The 16046-nt window shown below is 37.6% G+C and overlaps 1 protein-coding gene across 5 annotated transcripts in view; it reads left to right on the top strand.

Moving 5' to 3' along the window:
- Positions 1 to 16046, top strand: part of DMD (dystrophin) — a 2105574-nt gene that overhangs the window by 1732066 nt on the left and 357462 nt on the right. For all 5 annotated transcript variants that reach the window (XM_054470954.2, XM_063660502.1, XM_054470953.2 and 2 more), the window contains 2 exons: positions 11009 to 11129; positions 11748 to 12016. In XM_054470954.2, the coding sequence (XP_054326929.1) occupies positions 11009 to 11129; positions 11748 to 12016 (390 nt within the window). The remainder of the gene's footprint in view (positions 1 to 11008; positions 11130 to 11747; positions 12017 to 16046) is intronic.

Here is a 16046-nt window from a genome sequence, read left to right as displayed (position 1 = left end):
TCACGCCCGGCTAATTTTTTGTATTTTTAGTAGAGACAGGGTTTCACCGTGTTAGCCAGGATGGTCTCGAGCTCCTGACCTTGTGATCCGCCCGCCTCGGCCTCCCAAAGTGCTGGGATTACAGGCGTGAGCCACCGCGCCCGGCCAGAGTGATTCAAACATTCAATGACCTGGCCTCTTGGAGTTTCTAAACCACTTGACTGTTAGTTATATCTACTCTAAGATGTCTTTTTAGCTGCGTTGGAGGAAATAGACGTCTTTTTGATCTATTCTTCATCATTTTTGTATAAGTTTGATATCCTATGCAGTCATATTTAGGGATGCTGAATAGAAATGACTTAAAAATTATTTTTAGAACTGCATTTCTAGGCATTTGAGTCTTCTGAAAACTAAGTCTAAGTCTTCTGAAAACTAGCTTTATCATCAAAACTGAAGAACTGAGTCATCTAGGAATTGCTGCTTTGCTTTAATGACTGTAACAAGATGAGATGTGAATAATTTACAAACTGACTTCTCTACCAGAGTCTTCTCTCTCAGTTTGTCAAAATATTTTGATGTCCTGACAAATACTCTTTAAAATAGTATCTGTATAGTGTTTTGCCTTTACAAAGCACTTTTACACACATTATTCATTTAATTACAAATGATCCCCTTGATCTTTTTCTGTGCTCTTTCTTTTGTCCCCCAAAAAAATTATTTTAGGAAAAATTATACCATAACTTAGATTCCTAGAATTTATTGCTTCTTTGGAGAACTTTATTTATGAAGAGCCTACTCTATGTTAAGCATATGTTAGTGAACAAAATGAGTCTCTGCCCCTATGGATGTTTAGATTTTAGTGACAGAAATACCTAGTAAGCCAATAAATTAATATATGAAATTATGTTGGGTAGTAAGTGCTATGAAGAGAAAATAAACAAAGCATGAATAGAGAAAGATTGAGGAGTACTGGCCTATGTGAGGAGGTTATTTTGGGGTAAAGACTTGTGTGAGGCCGGGTGCAGCGGCTCATGCCTGTAATCCCAGCACTTTGGGGGGCTGAAACGGGCAGATCTCTGGACGTCAAGAGTTCGAAACCAGCCTGGCCAACATAGTGAAACTACGTCTCTACCAAAAATTAGCTGGGTGTGGTGACACGTGCCTGTAGTCCCAGCCACCCAGGAGGCTGAGGTACCAGAATCGCTTGAACTCGGGAGGCGGAGGTTGAAGTGAACCAAGCTTGTGCCACTGCACTCCAGCCTGGGTGACAGAGGTGAGACCCTGTCTCAAAAAAACAAATAAACAAACAAAACCTGTGTGAGTGAGTAAACCATGCAAAAACCTTGAATGAAGAGGATTCTAGGCAGAAGAAGCACCAAATTCAAAAGCCCAATGGTAAGAACAGGTTTAGAGTGTTGTAGAAATAGCAAGATGGGCTGTGTATCTCAAGGGAAATAAGATCAGTAGACAGTGATAGGTTCTAGAAAGAGGGAAAGGCCAGATAATGAATGGTCTTGCAGGCCATAGTTTGGAGGTGGATTTTATTCTGTGAGTAAAGAGACATCACTGGAAGTAAGGAGACATCACTGGAAGGCTCTCAGCAGGGATGATGTGATCTGATTTATGTGTTTAGAAGTTGACTCTTGCTGCTATGGAGAATTGACTATAAAAAGAGCGAAACTGAAGACACAGAAAAAGGAGGGTGGTGAAGTCATCTCAGAAGGAAATGATTACTTGGACTAGAGTGGAAATGATAGATATGGCGAATAATTATTTGATCCAAGATATATTTGGAGGGTAGAATTGATAGAACTTAAGATAGATAGAATGTGGAGTTCGAGAGGAAGCAAAGAGTCAAGGATAATTCTGAGGTCAATGGCTTGAACAAATAAAATAATGATGTTGCCATCTGAATAAGACTTGGGAATGATCACGTTTGAGGGTATGTGCTTAGAATGAACCAGGGTTCCATTTTTGGATTATGTTGATAGACAGACACAAAGGGTATGATTCAGAAATTATTTACCACTTATACTTGACAATCTCAAATTTTGGCTCAGTATCTTGAGAACATACACAAATTAATTTGTCACAGGGTTTCCTAATAATCCATTCATTTTTACTAACATTTCAGAAGTAATTTCCAAATCTTAAAGTTTAGGCTCAATGACCTAAGACCTAATTCCCTAAATGGCCATGGGAACAGATTGAGTTTTCACCAGTGATCTCTCAAGGTCAGCTCAGAACTTAACAACATTATTGTCAGTAGGACAATAACTTCCCCAGTGGTTGTTGGAAGCAGCCCAGCCTTAGAATTAAGAGTCAAACAGCTGTTCAAGATGCCATGTGCGCACTAAACTGTTCCTCCATAGTATCACAGACCTGCAAGCAGGCTGGACTATTCTAGCCCGTGCCCTTGATCTCAGAGAATACAATTTTTGTTTTCAAGGACTTCCAGAAAAATAAATCTCAACACAGAGTTTGTTTAACACATTTTCCCCTTATACACTCAAAAATGTTCTTTCATTGGCTACAATTAGATTTTTTTAAAAAACATAATTTCAGGCCTGAAATATGTTCATTTACCTTTTCAATTTTACATCAAATTTATTCAAACTCATTTATAAATTAATATTGTTGTTCATGTTGTTGACTATCTGAAACAATGACTGGATGTATCTGATACTTCAATCTCTTATCTTCACTTTTATTCAGAAGTGGAGTGAAAATAAGGTGGAGCTTTTTTTCATCTTATTTGGATGATTATTTAGTCAAACTCATAGAAGCAGAGAGTAGAAAAATGATTGCCAGACATTGTAAGGGGGAGTTGTTGCTCAATGGATATAAAGTTTCAGTTATGCAAGATGAAAAAGTTCTAGAGATCTGCTGCATAACATTGTGCCTATAGTTAACAATACCGATTTGTGCACTTAAAAATGTGTTAACCGAGGTCAGGAGAGCAAGACCATCCTGGCTAACACGGTGAAACCCCGTCTCTACTAAAAATACAAAAAAAGAAAAAATTAGCCGGGCATGGTAGCAGGCACCTGTAGTCCCAGCTACTCGGGAGGCTGAGGCAGGAGAATGGTGTGAACCTGGGAGATGGAGCTAGCCGTGAGCCGAGATTGCGCGCCACTGCACTCCAGCCTGGGTGACAGAGCGAGACTCCGTCTCAAAAAAAAAAAAAAAAAAAAATGTGTTAACAGGGTAAAGTTCATATTAAGTGTTCTTATCTCAATAAGAAAAGATGATTATGGCCTTTTCTTTATAGCCCAGATACCCATGTTCATAACTTCTATACTGCTAGCTGTCTCAAATGAATGTTAAGGGAAACCTCTCTTTCTGTTGTTTGCTCCATTGCCTCTTTCTTCAAATTTTTTTCTTCCATGAACCCCTATGAATTTGCTTTAGATTACTGGGGGCAATATTCTTGCCACCCTGCCATGTACATTTCTGGATTGCTTGCCCTTTTCCAAGACCTCGCTTTTAAGTTAACTGAGCATTGCTTGTCCCAAAGTGAGCATTTGGTAAAATATTCTTATGTGTTTGAGACTCAATAAATATGGTGGCTCTTGAAATAAAGAAGGTCCTTTTGGTGACAGAATATATTCAGCAACTTTCTTGTCAGACATAGAAACAATACAGGAGACATAAAAATAAGGTAGAGATAACACAGGAACAAGAATGATGACATAGGATGGCAAAACTATTAAATACAGATCAAGTTACAGATATGACTGTGTTAACGTCTTGTTCTATGCCTGCTCAGTATCCATTTGTTGAATGAACAGAACTGTTGGATCATCCTACGTTTCAGAGTCTGTCTAGTGTCCTCTCATCTCCTACCTAATCCTGCAGACTACAGAAGAAGCCCCAAGCAGCAGTTCAAACCATGGAACTTCTGAGTGTTTGGACATGAAAATCTCCTTTAAGAAATCACTAGGTCGAAGAAGGCAATGCTAATGGGACCACTTCTTGAGGAAATTCCACCCAGTAACTCAGCAGTGCCACTCAGCTTTGTATCTGGAACATGAGTAGACCTAGAATAAGATCTGTCCATTTTTCCCAATTTACAGCATTAATTTTTTCTCTTATGATTCATGAGTCCAGGCTTTCACCTGCAAGCCTGTTTTGCATCTAAATCAACTCGGCCTTCATATAACACACTCTAGTGTTCTAACTGGGTGTTCTGTATTTTAGTCAACAATGTTTACTGAGCATTTACTATATGCCAAGCTATGGCTATGGTTTTTAAGCATCGATAATGACGATGCTTAGCAGAGACTCTCAAACTGCCACCATAGAGCAGGCCTGTGGCCGATTAATGATCTTAACAAATTCATTATAGTATATGAGAACTGGATGTTAGAACTTAGATAAGGTTTTAGCAAATGCCCACATTTTACAAATGAGGACACAGAGGAGCAGGAAGAGTTTATCACCTTTTCTGGATCACTGCAGCCAGGTTCTGGCCCAGCCCAGGCTTGAAGCCCAAGGCTCCTGCCACTCAGAACAGTGCTCTTTTCACCACTTCAGCCTGCCTCCCAGGATGATTCTGGGAAGTTCTGCTTACAAATATGAGTAGTATTTCTAGCCATTCCATCAGATTTTATTCTGAAAAACACAAATTTACCATTTCAATATGAATGTAGGTAAAATTCAGCGCCAGGCAAGCTGTACATGATTGAAAGACATCTGTGTTTTGAAAAGCGCACGGGCTTTTACTCACATCCATAGTAATATGATCCTAAATCCACTGTCCCCAGGAGAAAGCAAGATAGCTTTTCTCCCTGTCATGTCATTACCTATGCCCAGAGTTCTCATCTTGTTCCTCTCATGAAGCAAATCAATGTCTCATCTTTCCTCCCCTCCATACGTGGTTGTGAGCTACTTCTATTTATGTCATTATTAGATATTTTTATAATATAAGCAGGAAGCAAGAGGGACAGAAAAAAAATAATCAATGGCCAGGTGTGGTGGCTCACACTTGTAATCCCAGCACTTTGCGAGGCCGAGGCAAACAGATCACCTGAGGTCAGGAGTTTGAGACCAGCTTGCCCAACGTAGTGAAACCCCGTCTCTACTAAAAATACAAAAAATTAGCAGGGCGTAGTGGCACGTGTCTGTAGTCCCATCTACTCAGGAGGCTGAGGCAGGAAAATCGCTTGAACCCAGGAGGCAGAGGTTGCAGTAAACCGAGATCGAGCCACTGCACTCCAGACTGGGTGACAGAGCGAGACTCCGTCTCAAAAATAAATAAATAAATCAAAATAATAATAATCAATGACCTGGTTCTTCTCTATTACTTTCAGGAATTTTTTAAGTTTCTGATTTCCTCCATGACCATTAGGATTTTCCACTTATGTGGCTTCCAAATTATTCTAAGTCAGGGAGATTTTATTTTTTGTTATCACTCACTTTCAGCTTCACTTTAGAATTGCAAGATTTAGATTCAAAGTGTGTAATTAACTGATGGCCTTAGGTAAACCCTAACTTATCTGTATGTCAATTTGCATGGATGAAGCATTCATAATATAAAAGTAGACACCACAAATATACCTACTCAACCAAACTATTGACTCCTTAATGACAAAGATTAAGTCTCCATATCTTTCCTAACTTTGTACGTAATAGGTTCAAAATAAATATTTTTTGAATGAACAAATTAGTGAGCCAACAATCAGTCACCCGGTTGGCCAGTACCTATGGTGTTTTAAGTGCAATCTACCAGATAATTCAACCTTCATAATAAATAGATTTATCTTGAGATTATCATTGCTATAATAGTGTAGTAGCATACTTCATATAAGTTTATTTTGTGAACCTTAAGAAGCTAAAGGACAAACATCCATGTAGTATTCCTAACATTTTCTAAATTGCGTATTTTATTTTCATAGAGGTGCTCTACGTCATTAGTATTGCTTCTAATTCTCCCATATCACTATTTTGGACCCTTGGGTCTGGCTGTCTTGGAAAGGTGAAAAGAAAGGTATGGGGAAGAGGATGTGTTTTAACAAAGATAATTTTATCTGTTCAAGGGATTCAGGAAGTAATTATCTTAACATCTGAATGCTAACATCTAAATATTGTAAATACATATTCTGTATGTACATGGGAGAAAATATCTATATCGTCTGATACCTTTTCTGTCATCACATAAAGGAACTGACTTCTCTGGTTTAAAATATTAACCAAAATTTATATGACAAAATCAGTATATATGAGTATATATTTTCTCAAACCTCATTCAAACAGGCCTTTTTGGGAGACAAGACCCTTATCAAAATCAAGGCTCTTGACATTAAATATTCTTATTTGTCTTTTTTTTTAAAAAAGTCTTCATTTTTCTTTCTTTTAAAATGCAATAAATTATACTACAACATGCAGTTTATGGTGAGTTATTAGATACTGAAAAATTGACTTTCCATTATTTTAATGTAGATTCTACATTGCTTTTTTACTACATAAAGCCATTTGTTTTAAGCTCCTTGCTACAAAGACCACAGATGTTCATTGCCTAGAACAGTGTCTGATACATAGTAGTTGCTTGAAGTTTGTTAAATGACTAAATTAAAGAGGATCTTACATATAACCATGTTTAAAATTACGTGTTATTATTTATAGTTTTTCCCACATAATAAGAATTATTACCATTTTCTTTAACCTCTGACCTCCTTGAACCAACTATTTCTCTCTTTTTGTGGGAGTTTTATCCTTTTGTATTTAATCTGAATCTTTTGAAATTCTAAAGATACAATCACTTAACCCTCTCTTCTATCCACTTTCTTTTCTTAATTTCAGGCAACAATGTGAAAATAATGGTGCTTATGTCTTTGTAATAACAGAACTTTCTTTGTCTTTTCTTTAGCCTCATTTTAGTCTTCAATGACTCATATTTAAGAAATGAACTGTGCAGCTGTGGTGTGTCTAAGTCCTTGGCAACAACTCGATGGGCAAACACATGGTCTCTCACAATGGATGGTCCTTAGCTTTGAATTATGTACTGTCCAGTTTTAACAATGGAATTATATCATCAAATAGTGCCTTGGACTTTTTAAGTTTTTAGTGCCTTAAGTTTTTAAGTTTGATGAGACCTTTAAGATCCATTTCCTTATTTTACAGACCTTGTTCCAACAATTATCTCCATCTTCTGTCAAGGTCGTAACGTATGTCTAGGGTGACCAACTTTCCTCGTTTTCCTGAGACTGTCCAATTTTCCTGAAACTATCCTGGTTTTAACATCGAAAGTCTCTCATCCTGAAAAACTCAGTGCTGGGCAAACCAAGATGGTTGGCTACCCTACTGCTAGCTTCCGTCTTTCACTCTAGGTTCAAATCATTCCTATGCTAAAAAGAGCTTCCTATCCCTTTATCTTGTTATCTTCTCTGTCTTCCTGTCCTGTCTTCCTCTTTTCCTTCTCAGAAAAAGAAAATTGAACATTTAATTTTCACTTGAAATACCTACTCCTTCTTCCACTCACTCCTCAGCTATGCCTACTTCTGAGGCTTCTGCCCTCCACTGAAATTGCTCTCACCACATCTAGTGAACACTCTGCAATGCTGATCTTACTTTACTTCTATGTTTCATTGGACTCACTTGGTCACCCTCTTCCTCTCAAAATTCTCACGCTCTCCTTGAAATTTCTACACTCCTCATTTCCCCTAATCTCTCCACCTATTTGTTCCTTTTCTGTCTCTCAAGAGATCCTGTTCCTCTGTTTGCCCATTAAACTTTGATATGTAGGCACTCAACGTATATTAGCTGAATGAGAAAATAACTCCTAAATATTTTTTTTTTCTCCTCAAACCTCAGAATTTATTATTTCCTTGTGTAAGGAATGTTAGCTTTCCAAGCTGAGCGTATCACAGTCCCTTACTTTGTCCCCCATGCACAGAACACCCCACCCCCCACACACACACACCATCATGTTGCATTTTTAATATTACTCTTCAATAATTTTATCCTGAATGAGCATGAGGGGTTCTGAATCAGAGGCAGATTTCATTTAATTACCTTACAGTAAATATTGTTGTTGTGCCCTTCCTTTGCCCAAAGACTTACCCCTAGGGGAACATGATGAATGCTGATGAAACATTTTCCTACTTGAGTGGCTGGGTACTCCGTAAGTGGGAGACTAGGAAAAATCATTTTTTCTGCTTATAAAGGAGAAGGAGGCTGCTATCCCTCTCTCGTTCTGAAAGGTTCTCTGTGGAAACATAACAGGCCTGAGTCCTAATTCCAGCTTCTCCAGAAACCAGCTAGCCCTGTGTGTCTCATGTTTTACAATCTGGAAATGTCTCCAAGGTATGGGCTTCATATTTTTTGAAATGTAAATACCTAGAAAGATACCCACTCCAGTCTTTCTAACAACATAGAGTTTAGCTTAGGAACCTACCCTAAGCTATAACCATTTGACCCTCTTGGATCAGGGAAATGAACTAGACAAACCACTACAGATCTAATCTCCATGGTGTGGGAAGTTTCTCAGGAGGCTAGAGCTTTCTGTAGGTGAACTGAGACATCCAGGAAAGTTTATTTCCTCATACTTAGTTGAATTGCACCCAGCGTTTGCTCATCTACTCAACCTAGACACTAAGAGTCATTCTTGTTTCTTTTTCACTCTTCTCTCCAGCATCCAGTCAGTCACCAAATTTTCACACTTCAGATTTTTAGACATTTCCCTATCCTATGCCTGTCATTTTTCCTGGTACCATTGCACTGAGTCAGATCCTCATAATCTTGCACTGAATTCTTACAATTGCCTCATTATCTCTCTGATTCCATTTCTGTTCTTCTCAAATACATACTCTGTATTTATATCAGGAAGATCTATTTGAAACCCACATATTCCTGTGCCACTCCCTTGGTTAAAACCGTTCAAAGGTTCCTGATTACCGTCAAGGCAACACCTAAGCCTCTTAGTGGACCATATATGATCACAGAAAGGCAGAGCTTCAAATTCTGGTTTAAAAATCTAATATATTTCCAGATACCGATAGTGTCTTTTTTCATCTTTGGACATGCCCTCTCCTTGTTCTTTATGCTCTAGAAACACTGGCCTGCTTGAGATTCTGATACATACCATACTGTACTATGTCCTATGTCTCTGCACTTGCGTTTTCCTCTTCTTGGAATGTTCTCTAGCATACTCTTCCTTGAATAAGTCCTGTTCATGCTTTTGAATTCTATGTGATTACTAGCTTCTCCTGGAAGCTTTTCCCGATTTTCTTCCCGATATTGCACAAGTCTATAGCACTGTCTACATTGTATTGAAATTATTTACGTGTTTGACTCTTCTATTATATGTTAAATGTTCCTAAGTAGAAAGGGCTGTTTTGCATTCAACTTTGTATTTCCAGTTTCAATTACAACCACTGGCACATGATAGTTCAATAGAGGGAGCCATTATTATTTTTATAATTAGTAATGTCAGTATTAATTGCCTCCATTCAGGTCCAAACAGGGAAACTAGGCAAAATGATAATTTACTTGAATTTGGGAAACTTAATTGTATGAAAAAAAACACAAGAATACAACAACTGTACACACAGACACACACACACACACACACACAAACATGGAGATTTCAAGTGAAATATCAGGAGAATCAGCTTTATATGTAAGCAGAGTAAATACCTCACGTATCTAGCATGATTTTAGGGTACAGAAATATCCCATTATTCAGAAAGTGCTTCCCTATGTATAGGCTGAATCCTAATATTCTACTTACAGAACTCCAGTATTTTGGTTCAAACGCCTTCCCTTTCTCTATTGAATTGTAAATAGCTGTGGATGATGAATCATTTTGCAAAGTATCAGACTCAGGATTCTTTTGAATGGTGGACACCGCTAAGATTTTATTAATAAATGTGTCATACAATACAGCTCTGGAACACTTCTGTAACATAATGGCGTATCTGAAATTCAAGGAAGAATACTGCTAATTTGTTTTTCCCCAGTGAAAGAACAGGGCTTAAATTCAGCAGGCAACATTGCTAAAAGTAAGACAGAGTTGAAAAAAGTTAAAAAAATTAAGCCCTAGATCAGGGCAAATATTACTGTTATTGTTAAACAGTTATATTAGCATTTATGTAGCATGCACTTAATACTTTTATTAATACCCTCACTTCTGAGATCAAAGAATCTGGGTCAATAACTCTCTTCAATGGTGTCAGAGTATCTGTTAGGTTATTCTAGGCTCACGGTATGCCCCACGATCCTTTTAGCACTCGATTATGTGTGAACTTACTGTTTTCACTCTGCTTCTAGTGTTAATTTTCTCCCTTCTTTGGATCTAGAAACTTTTTGAAGGCAGAAACTATTCATTTTGTTTTTCTCTTGATCCCCTGGATAAAGGAAGATTACAGATTAAAGATTAATTCTAGATCTGTTCACTTATAGAAACTAGTGCCTGCAATTCCTACATCCATAATAGCTCAAAACATTTCTACTATTCTCAAAGAGGTCACAATGGATGATGTGATGACTATTTTTCAAAAGTATTGAGACTTTTCTCTTAGCTTACCTATTTTATACCTTGTCAGACATTTTGACAGAATTAACTGGTGATTATCAGTTGGATTAACTGTATACTTTAATATAGCCTAAGGTCCTGCAAATGGCCCTTAAGGCTTCCCATTATGTTCTGGATATCCATCATTTGGGGTATGTTTAAGTCCTCATTAGCCACGCTAGAGTTTTGCAATATATACCTTGCAACTTTAGCTGTAGATTTCAAGTACGGCTGTGAGGTTACATAAACAAAGCACTCTTATCTCAATGAGAGGGCATTAACTATCCGGAATGCTCCCCCCATCTCCCCAGAATAGCTTTACAGACACAGTGCTTTCCTCATTAACAGATAGACCCATATAGCCTTTTTAAAAAATCATTTTATAACTATCAGTGTATAAATAAAAGAGATAGAAATTGACCTGGGAGTTTCGTAAACAAGTTCTGAGCACCCAGGATTAATTTTGAGAAGAATGCCACAAGCCAAATAAGCACTTCTTTTCATCTCATTTCACAGGCCTTCAAGAGGGAATTGAAAACTAAAGAACCTGTAATCATGAGTACTCTTGAGACTGTACGAATATTTCTGACAGAGCAGCCTTTGGAAGGACTAGAGAAACTCTACCAGGAGCCCAGAGGTAATTGAATGTGGAACTATAATAACATATTGATAGAAGGATCAGTGGTGACGGAGCAGCCCATCCATTCTTGCTGCCAGGGTCTGGATAGCTCTCATATTTTCTTGGTTAAATAGAATCAATTCAAATTAAACATAGATGCTGAAAAAAAATAAGGACTCATAAACTACCATGCATAAATCTGTTTGTGCATTCATAAATAAGCATTAAAAGAGATTAGCAATCAGTTATTGGAACATTTAGAAAATAATAAACAAAGGGAGTTATCTGTGAGGAGGAATTCTATTGTTGCAAAGACTACAAGTTAATTTTCCATTTAAGAGCCTGCCTGAAGTAAATTAGAGCTTGTGGTATGCATCCTAACGTTTTTCTCCTCAATAGCTTAAGTGAATCTTAAATTGTCGGATTGATATAAGGTAGAAACTCAGGAAGACATACTTTAGATGTTCTGGGCTGTATCAAAATTTATGCCAAAGTATAAAAAAGCCATTAATCAGTAGGTTACCCTCTTGTTCAACTGTACTCTTTCTTTCTTCCAGTATGACCTTTTTGACAATGTTTAAAAAAAAATAAAATAAAAGGAATGTGGCCTAAAACCTTGTCGTATTGCCAATTTAGAGCTGCCTCCTGAGGAGAGAGCCCAGAATGTCACTCGGCTTCTACGAAAGCAGGCTGAGGAGGTCAATACTGAGTGGGAAAAATTGAACCTGCACTCCGCTGACTGGCAGAGAAAAATAGATGAGACCCTCGAAAGACTCCAGGAACTTCAAGAGGCCACGGATGAGCTGGACCTCAAGCTGCGCCAAGCTGAGGTGATCAAGGGATCCTGGCAGCCCGTGGGTGATCTCCTCATTGACTCGCTCCAAGATCACCTCGAGAAAGTCAAGGTACCGTCTACTTCTTTGCTTCCGGGCCCTTTGAGAGACTCAAAAGAGTTTCTAATCTGAACTTGAGTGCAGTGTTATCTTCCCACAAAGTTAAAGCTAGAGAAATCAGTTAAAGCTAGAGAAATCAGTTAAAGCAATAGAAATCAGTCCGTCTTTCACAAATTCAGTCTTCTTTCACATGGTATTTTCTCCAAGAGAAGACAGTGATCTAATCATTTGTCTGTCTTCAGTTATATGAAATGAAATATTTAAAAAGTTACAGGGCAAGAAATCATTTTGACTTTGATATTAAGTGATTGTAGTAAAGTCTGATGTGTGTGTGTGTGTGTGTGTGTGTGTGTGTTAGTGTATTGCTTGTGTTACTTAGTATCAGAATACAGAAAAATAGAATACTTAATCAAAAGCCAGGAGTCTAGGTGTTGGCCGTCTTGCTAACCAAATTATATGACTTGGGTAAGTTATGGTATGGTGCAATAAGGCTGTTAATGTGTGGCCCTTCCCTTGGAAGGCAACATTTGTAATACAGTTTCAAGTTTCATTGGCCCACTGCAGAAATGAGGGAAAATCATTATATATTTGGAAGACCACTGTCTGTAAGACCAAAGTTAAATTCCCTTGTGGCACAAAGATGGCAAATATATTCTGTAGAAAGAAATACATATTTAGGAGTATCATTTTGAAATCAGCAACTACTCATCTATTGTCAAAATCACAAAAATCCTCCTAGATTAAAATTCAAAAGAAGTTAAATTCCCTCCTGCACTCAGCATGTTCGCCAGCATCTCAGCATCCTCATTCTAGAAGTTGTCCTCTTCCTTGGCTTTCATGGAACTGTTCCATCCATGTTCTTCTTCCTATATTTTTCTAGATTCTTCACCTACCCACCCCTCAAATACTGTTGTGCCCAAGTTTCTAACCTTAGCCTAATTCTCTTTTGATTGTTTAAACCCTCCCTGTTTGAGATGGCATGGATGGTGATGTATCTACATCTCTAGTCCGCATCTCTCTTCTGATCTTCGAATCCATGTGGCATTACGATCACAAATGCAACTATTCTGAAACCAAGTTCATTTGTTCTCCTGTTTTTCCATTTCCCTACTTCTATCCCCTCCTATCTGACCTTTCTTTTTTTTTTTTTCCTGTTTCCTATTTCAGTTAATGAATCATCATCCAACAAATTTTCCAGGCTAGAAACTTTAGGTTCATCCTTAAACCCTTCTGCATTTTCACTGACGGCACATGATGGCTGATGTTACCTCAGAATAGCTCTTTTATCTTTTCTCTCCTCTTTTAACCAATGTCCTTTTTAATCCCCAGCATCTTTTACTTAGATGATAACAGTATACATCTTTAAATCCCATTCACCCCTCTGTGTGCCTGGCATATCTTAGATACTGCATTTTAAATATTTGGTGAATTAATGGATGGATGAATGGTTTCTTTGCTGATGTTCCTGCATTACCCAACTTCTTCCAACTCCAATCCAAACTCCTTGCAGGAGAATGCTTGCCTACAGAATGAAATCCAATGAATAAGGAGATTACGTGGCCCTTTTCTTCCTAGCCCTGACTTACCTTCTCAGCCATAGCTCCCGTTCTCCAGACCATTTAGTACACTCTGCCCATATGATACATATATATATATATATGTGATGGCATATTTGGGAAAAAGGGGTGATATGGGCAGAGTGTATTGAATGTGTGTGTCTGTAAAGTATGTATGTATGTGTATATATATATATATATACACATACATACATATATATATATACATGGATACATAGATATACACACATATATACATATATACACATAGATATAGATATAGATATAGATATAGATATAGATATAGATATAGATATATCTGCCTTTGCAAATGCTGTTCTCTCTGTCTGGATCCCCCTACGTTGTCTACTTGACGAATTCTCATTCAGCCCTCAAGGACCAGCCAAAATGTTACCTATCTTTGTTGTCTTTCCTGAGTGTCTACAACCCCCAACTCCCACCAAGCAGAAGAAACTGCTCACAGTTGGTGCTCTCATAGATCACCAAGCATGCTAAGTTGTCACACTTAAATTTCACATATATTGTAGCAACTTGCTTATGCATTTTTTTTTCTCCCAGAGAAAGTGAAGTTGCTAAGAGCAAGGATCATGCTGTACATCTTTGGGCTGCTCGCCCAGGGCCAGCAACATATGAGGAATCTCATTAGGTACCTACATTTATTCACTCAACAACTGTTTATGAGTCGTTATATAATGCGCTGGACAGGTAGTTATAAAAGAAACAGACTTGGTCATTGCCTTCATGAAGCCTATGGTCTAATGTTGAATTGCACAGCTCTTCATTAAAATAGTAGGTAAAAATTTTAAAAAGAAAAGATTAAAAATTTGGCTCTAATACTTGTAAAATCCCTTCTACCCCAACATTTTATGACCCCATGTCTAACATTTAAAGTAAGGGTTAACCTTGCTGTTACTGGAAAACTAAGTGTTTTGAAATGTATTACCTAGTATTTTCAAAGCATTAAATACGTTGATTTTATTCAAAAATATAGGGACTAATTTTTTGACAGTCTTCTCCAAAAATGAGAAATAAGGTAGGAAAATGTCCCAGTGGAACTAAATTAGTTAATATATCAATTAAATTGCTCAATATATAGGCTGTAGAGCAGACATAAGGGATTCATTCTTAGCCATACTTGTCACACAGGTGCATTTGTAAGATACTGAGTATGGATGGAGAAGAGAATGTGTACAGCATAATTTAATAATTAAAAATAACTAAAAGCATAACAGTTCAAGTATCAGCTGGCCTTCACCCAACCCTATTTGCGGTATTCCCTTTAGTTTCCCTGTCTTATCTGTTCTTGGTCTTAAGACAAACTTCATTTTCCATACACGGATTGGTAAAACTCTCATTCTGATCCCAATGATAGCAAAACATATAAACATTAAACATACCTTTTGAAAAATTATATTTATAACCCAGCACATCTATCTTTCTCAGACATATATACACTTAAGTTATGGTACTTATCTGAATTTTTATGTACTGGTAATAATAGATGTGATTGGGCTTTTGAATCTGTGTTGTATTTTATGCGTGTTTCAAACTATGAATTACATGAATTCATATATATTTATCTCCCTTCGGTAGCTCTTCTTTAATTTTGCAGTGGAAATAAATCATTTTTCTCCATTGCATCTTATTGACACTGGGTTTGAAACTCTGAAGCTTTGAGGGTAGTAGTTTACAAAGAATGAGTTTTATTAACTAAAATTTATTTCAGAAAAAAAGTAGAAGTGTACTTGAAACCACTCTTCCCATTTTTCCACTGAGCAATTTAAGCCCTCAGAGGATTCATGCTGTAGGGAACTTTTCTAATAAACCATGGTTTCTCTTTTTTTATTTTATTTTATTTTATTTTATTTTATTTTATTTTATTTTATTTTATTTTATTTTGCGACAGTCTCACTCTGTCGCCTAGGCTGGAGTGCAGTGGTGCTATCTCGGCTCACTGCAACCTCCACCTCCTGGGTTCAAGCAGTTCTCTGCCTCAGCCTCCCAAATAGCTGGGACTACAGGCGCCCACCACCATGCCCAGCTATTTTTTTTTTTTTTTTTTGTATTTTTTAGTAGAGATGGGGTTTCACCACGTTGGCCAGGCTAGTCGTGAACTTCTGACCTCAGGTGATCCGCTCACCTTGGCCTCCCAAAGTGCTGGGATTACAGCACTGATAACTAGGCAGCTAGCCAGAAGCACATTTTATATATCCATATCAGTTCATTTTCCTCACCCCTAGAGACTCTATCATAGTACCCGCCCTCCATTCTGATCTTATGTGTTAAATAACTTGTTATTCAAGTGACTAAGTAATATGTGTTTCTGTGAGATTTAGCATTCTGTAATTGTATTAGCAAATGTGGCTTTTGGATTTAAAGAACGGGTGAAACAACAATGAGTAAGTCCCTGGCCTTTATGGAAATGGCATTATTGCTAGCTGATCATCTGCGGGTGGTGAACATGG

Source organism: Pongo pygmaeus, chromosome X (genome assembly GCF_028885625.2).
Source record: "Pongo pygmaeus isolate AG05252 chromosome X, NHGRI_mPonPyg2-v2.0_pri, whole genome shotgun sequence".
Taxonomy (NCBI): domain Eukaryota; kingdom Metazoa; phylum Chordata; class Mammalia; order Primates; family Hominidae; genus Pongo; species Pongo pygmaeus.
Note: the sequence above shows the minus strand (reverse complement) of the source record. Positions and strands in the feature narration are given on the sequence as shown.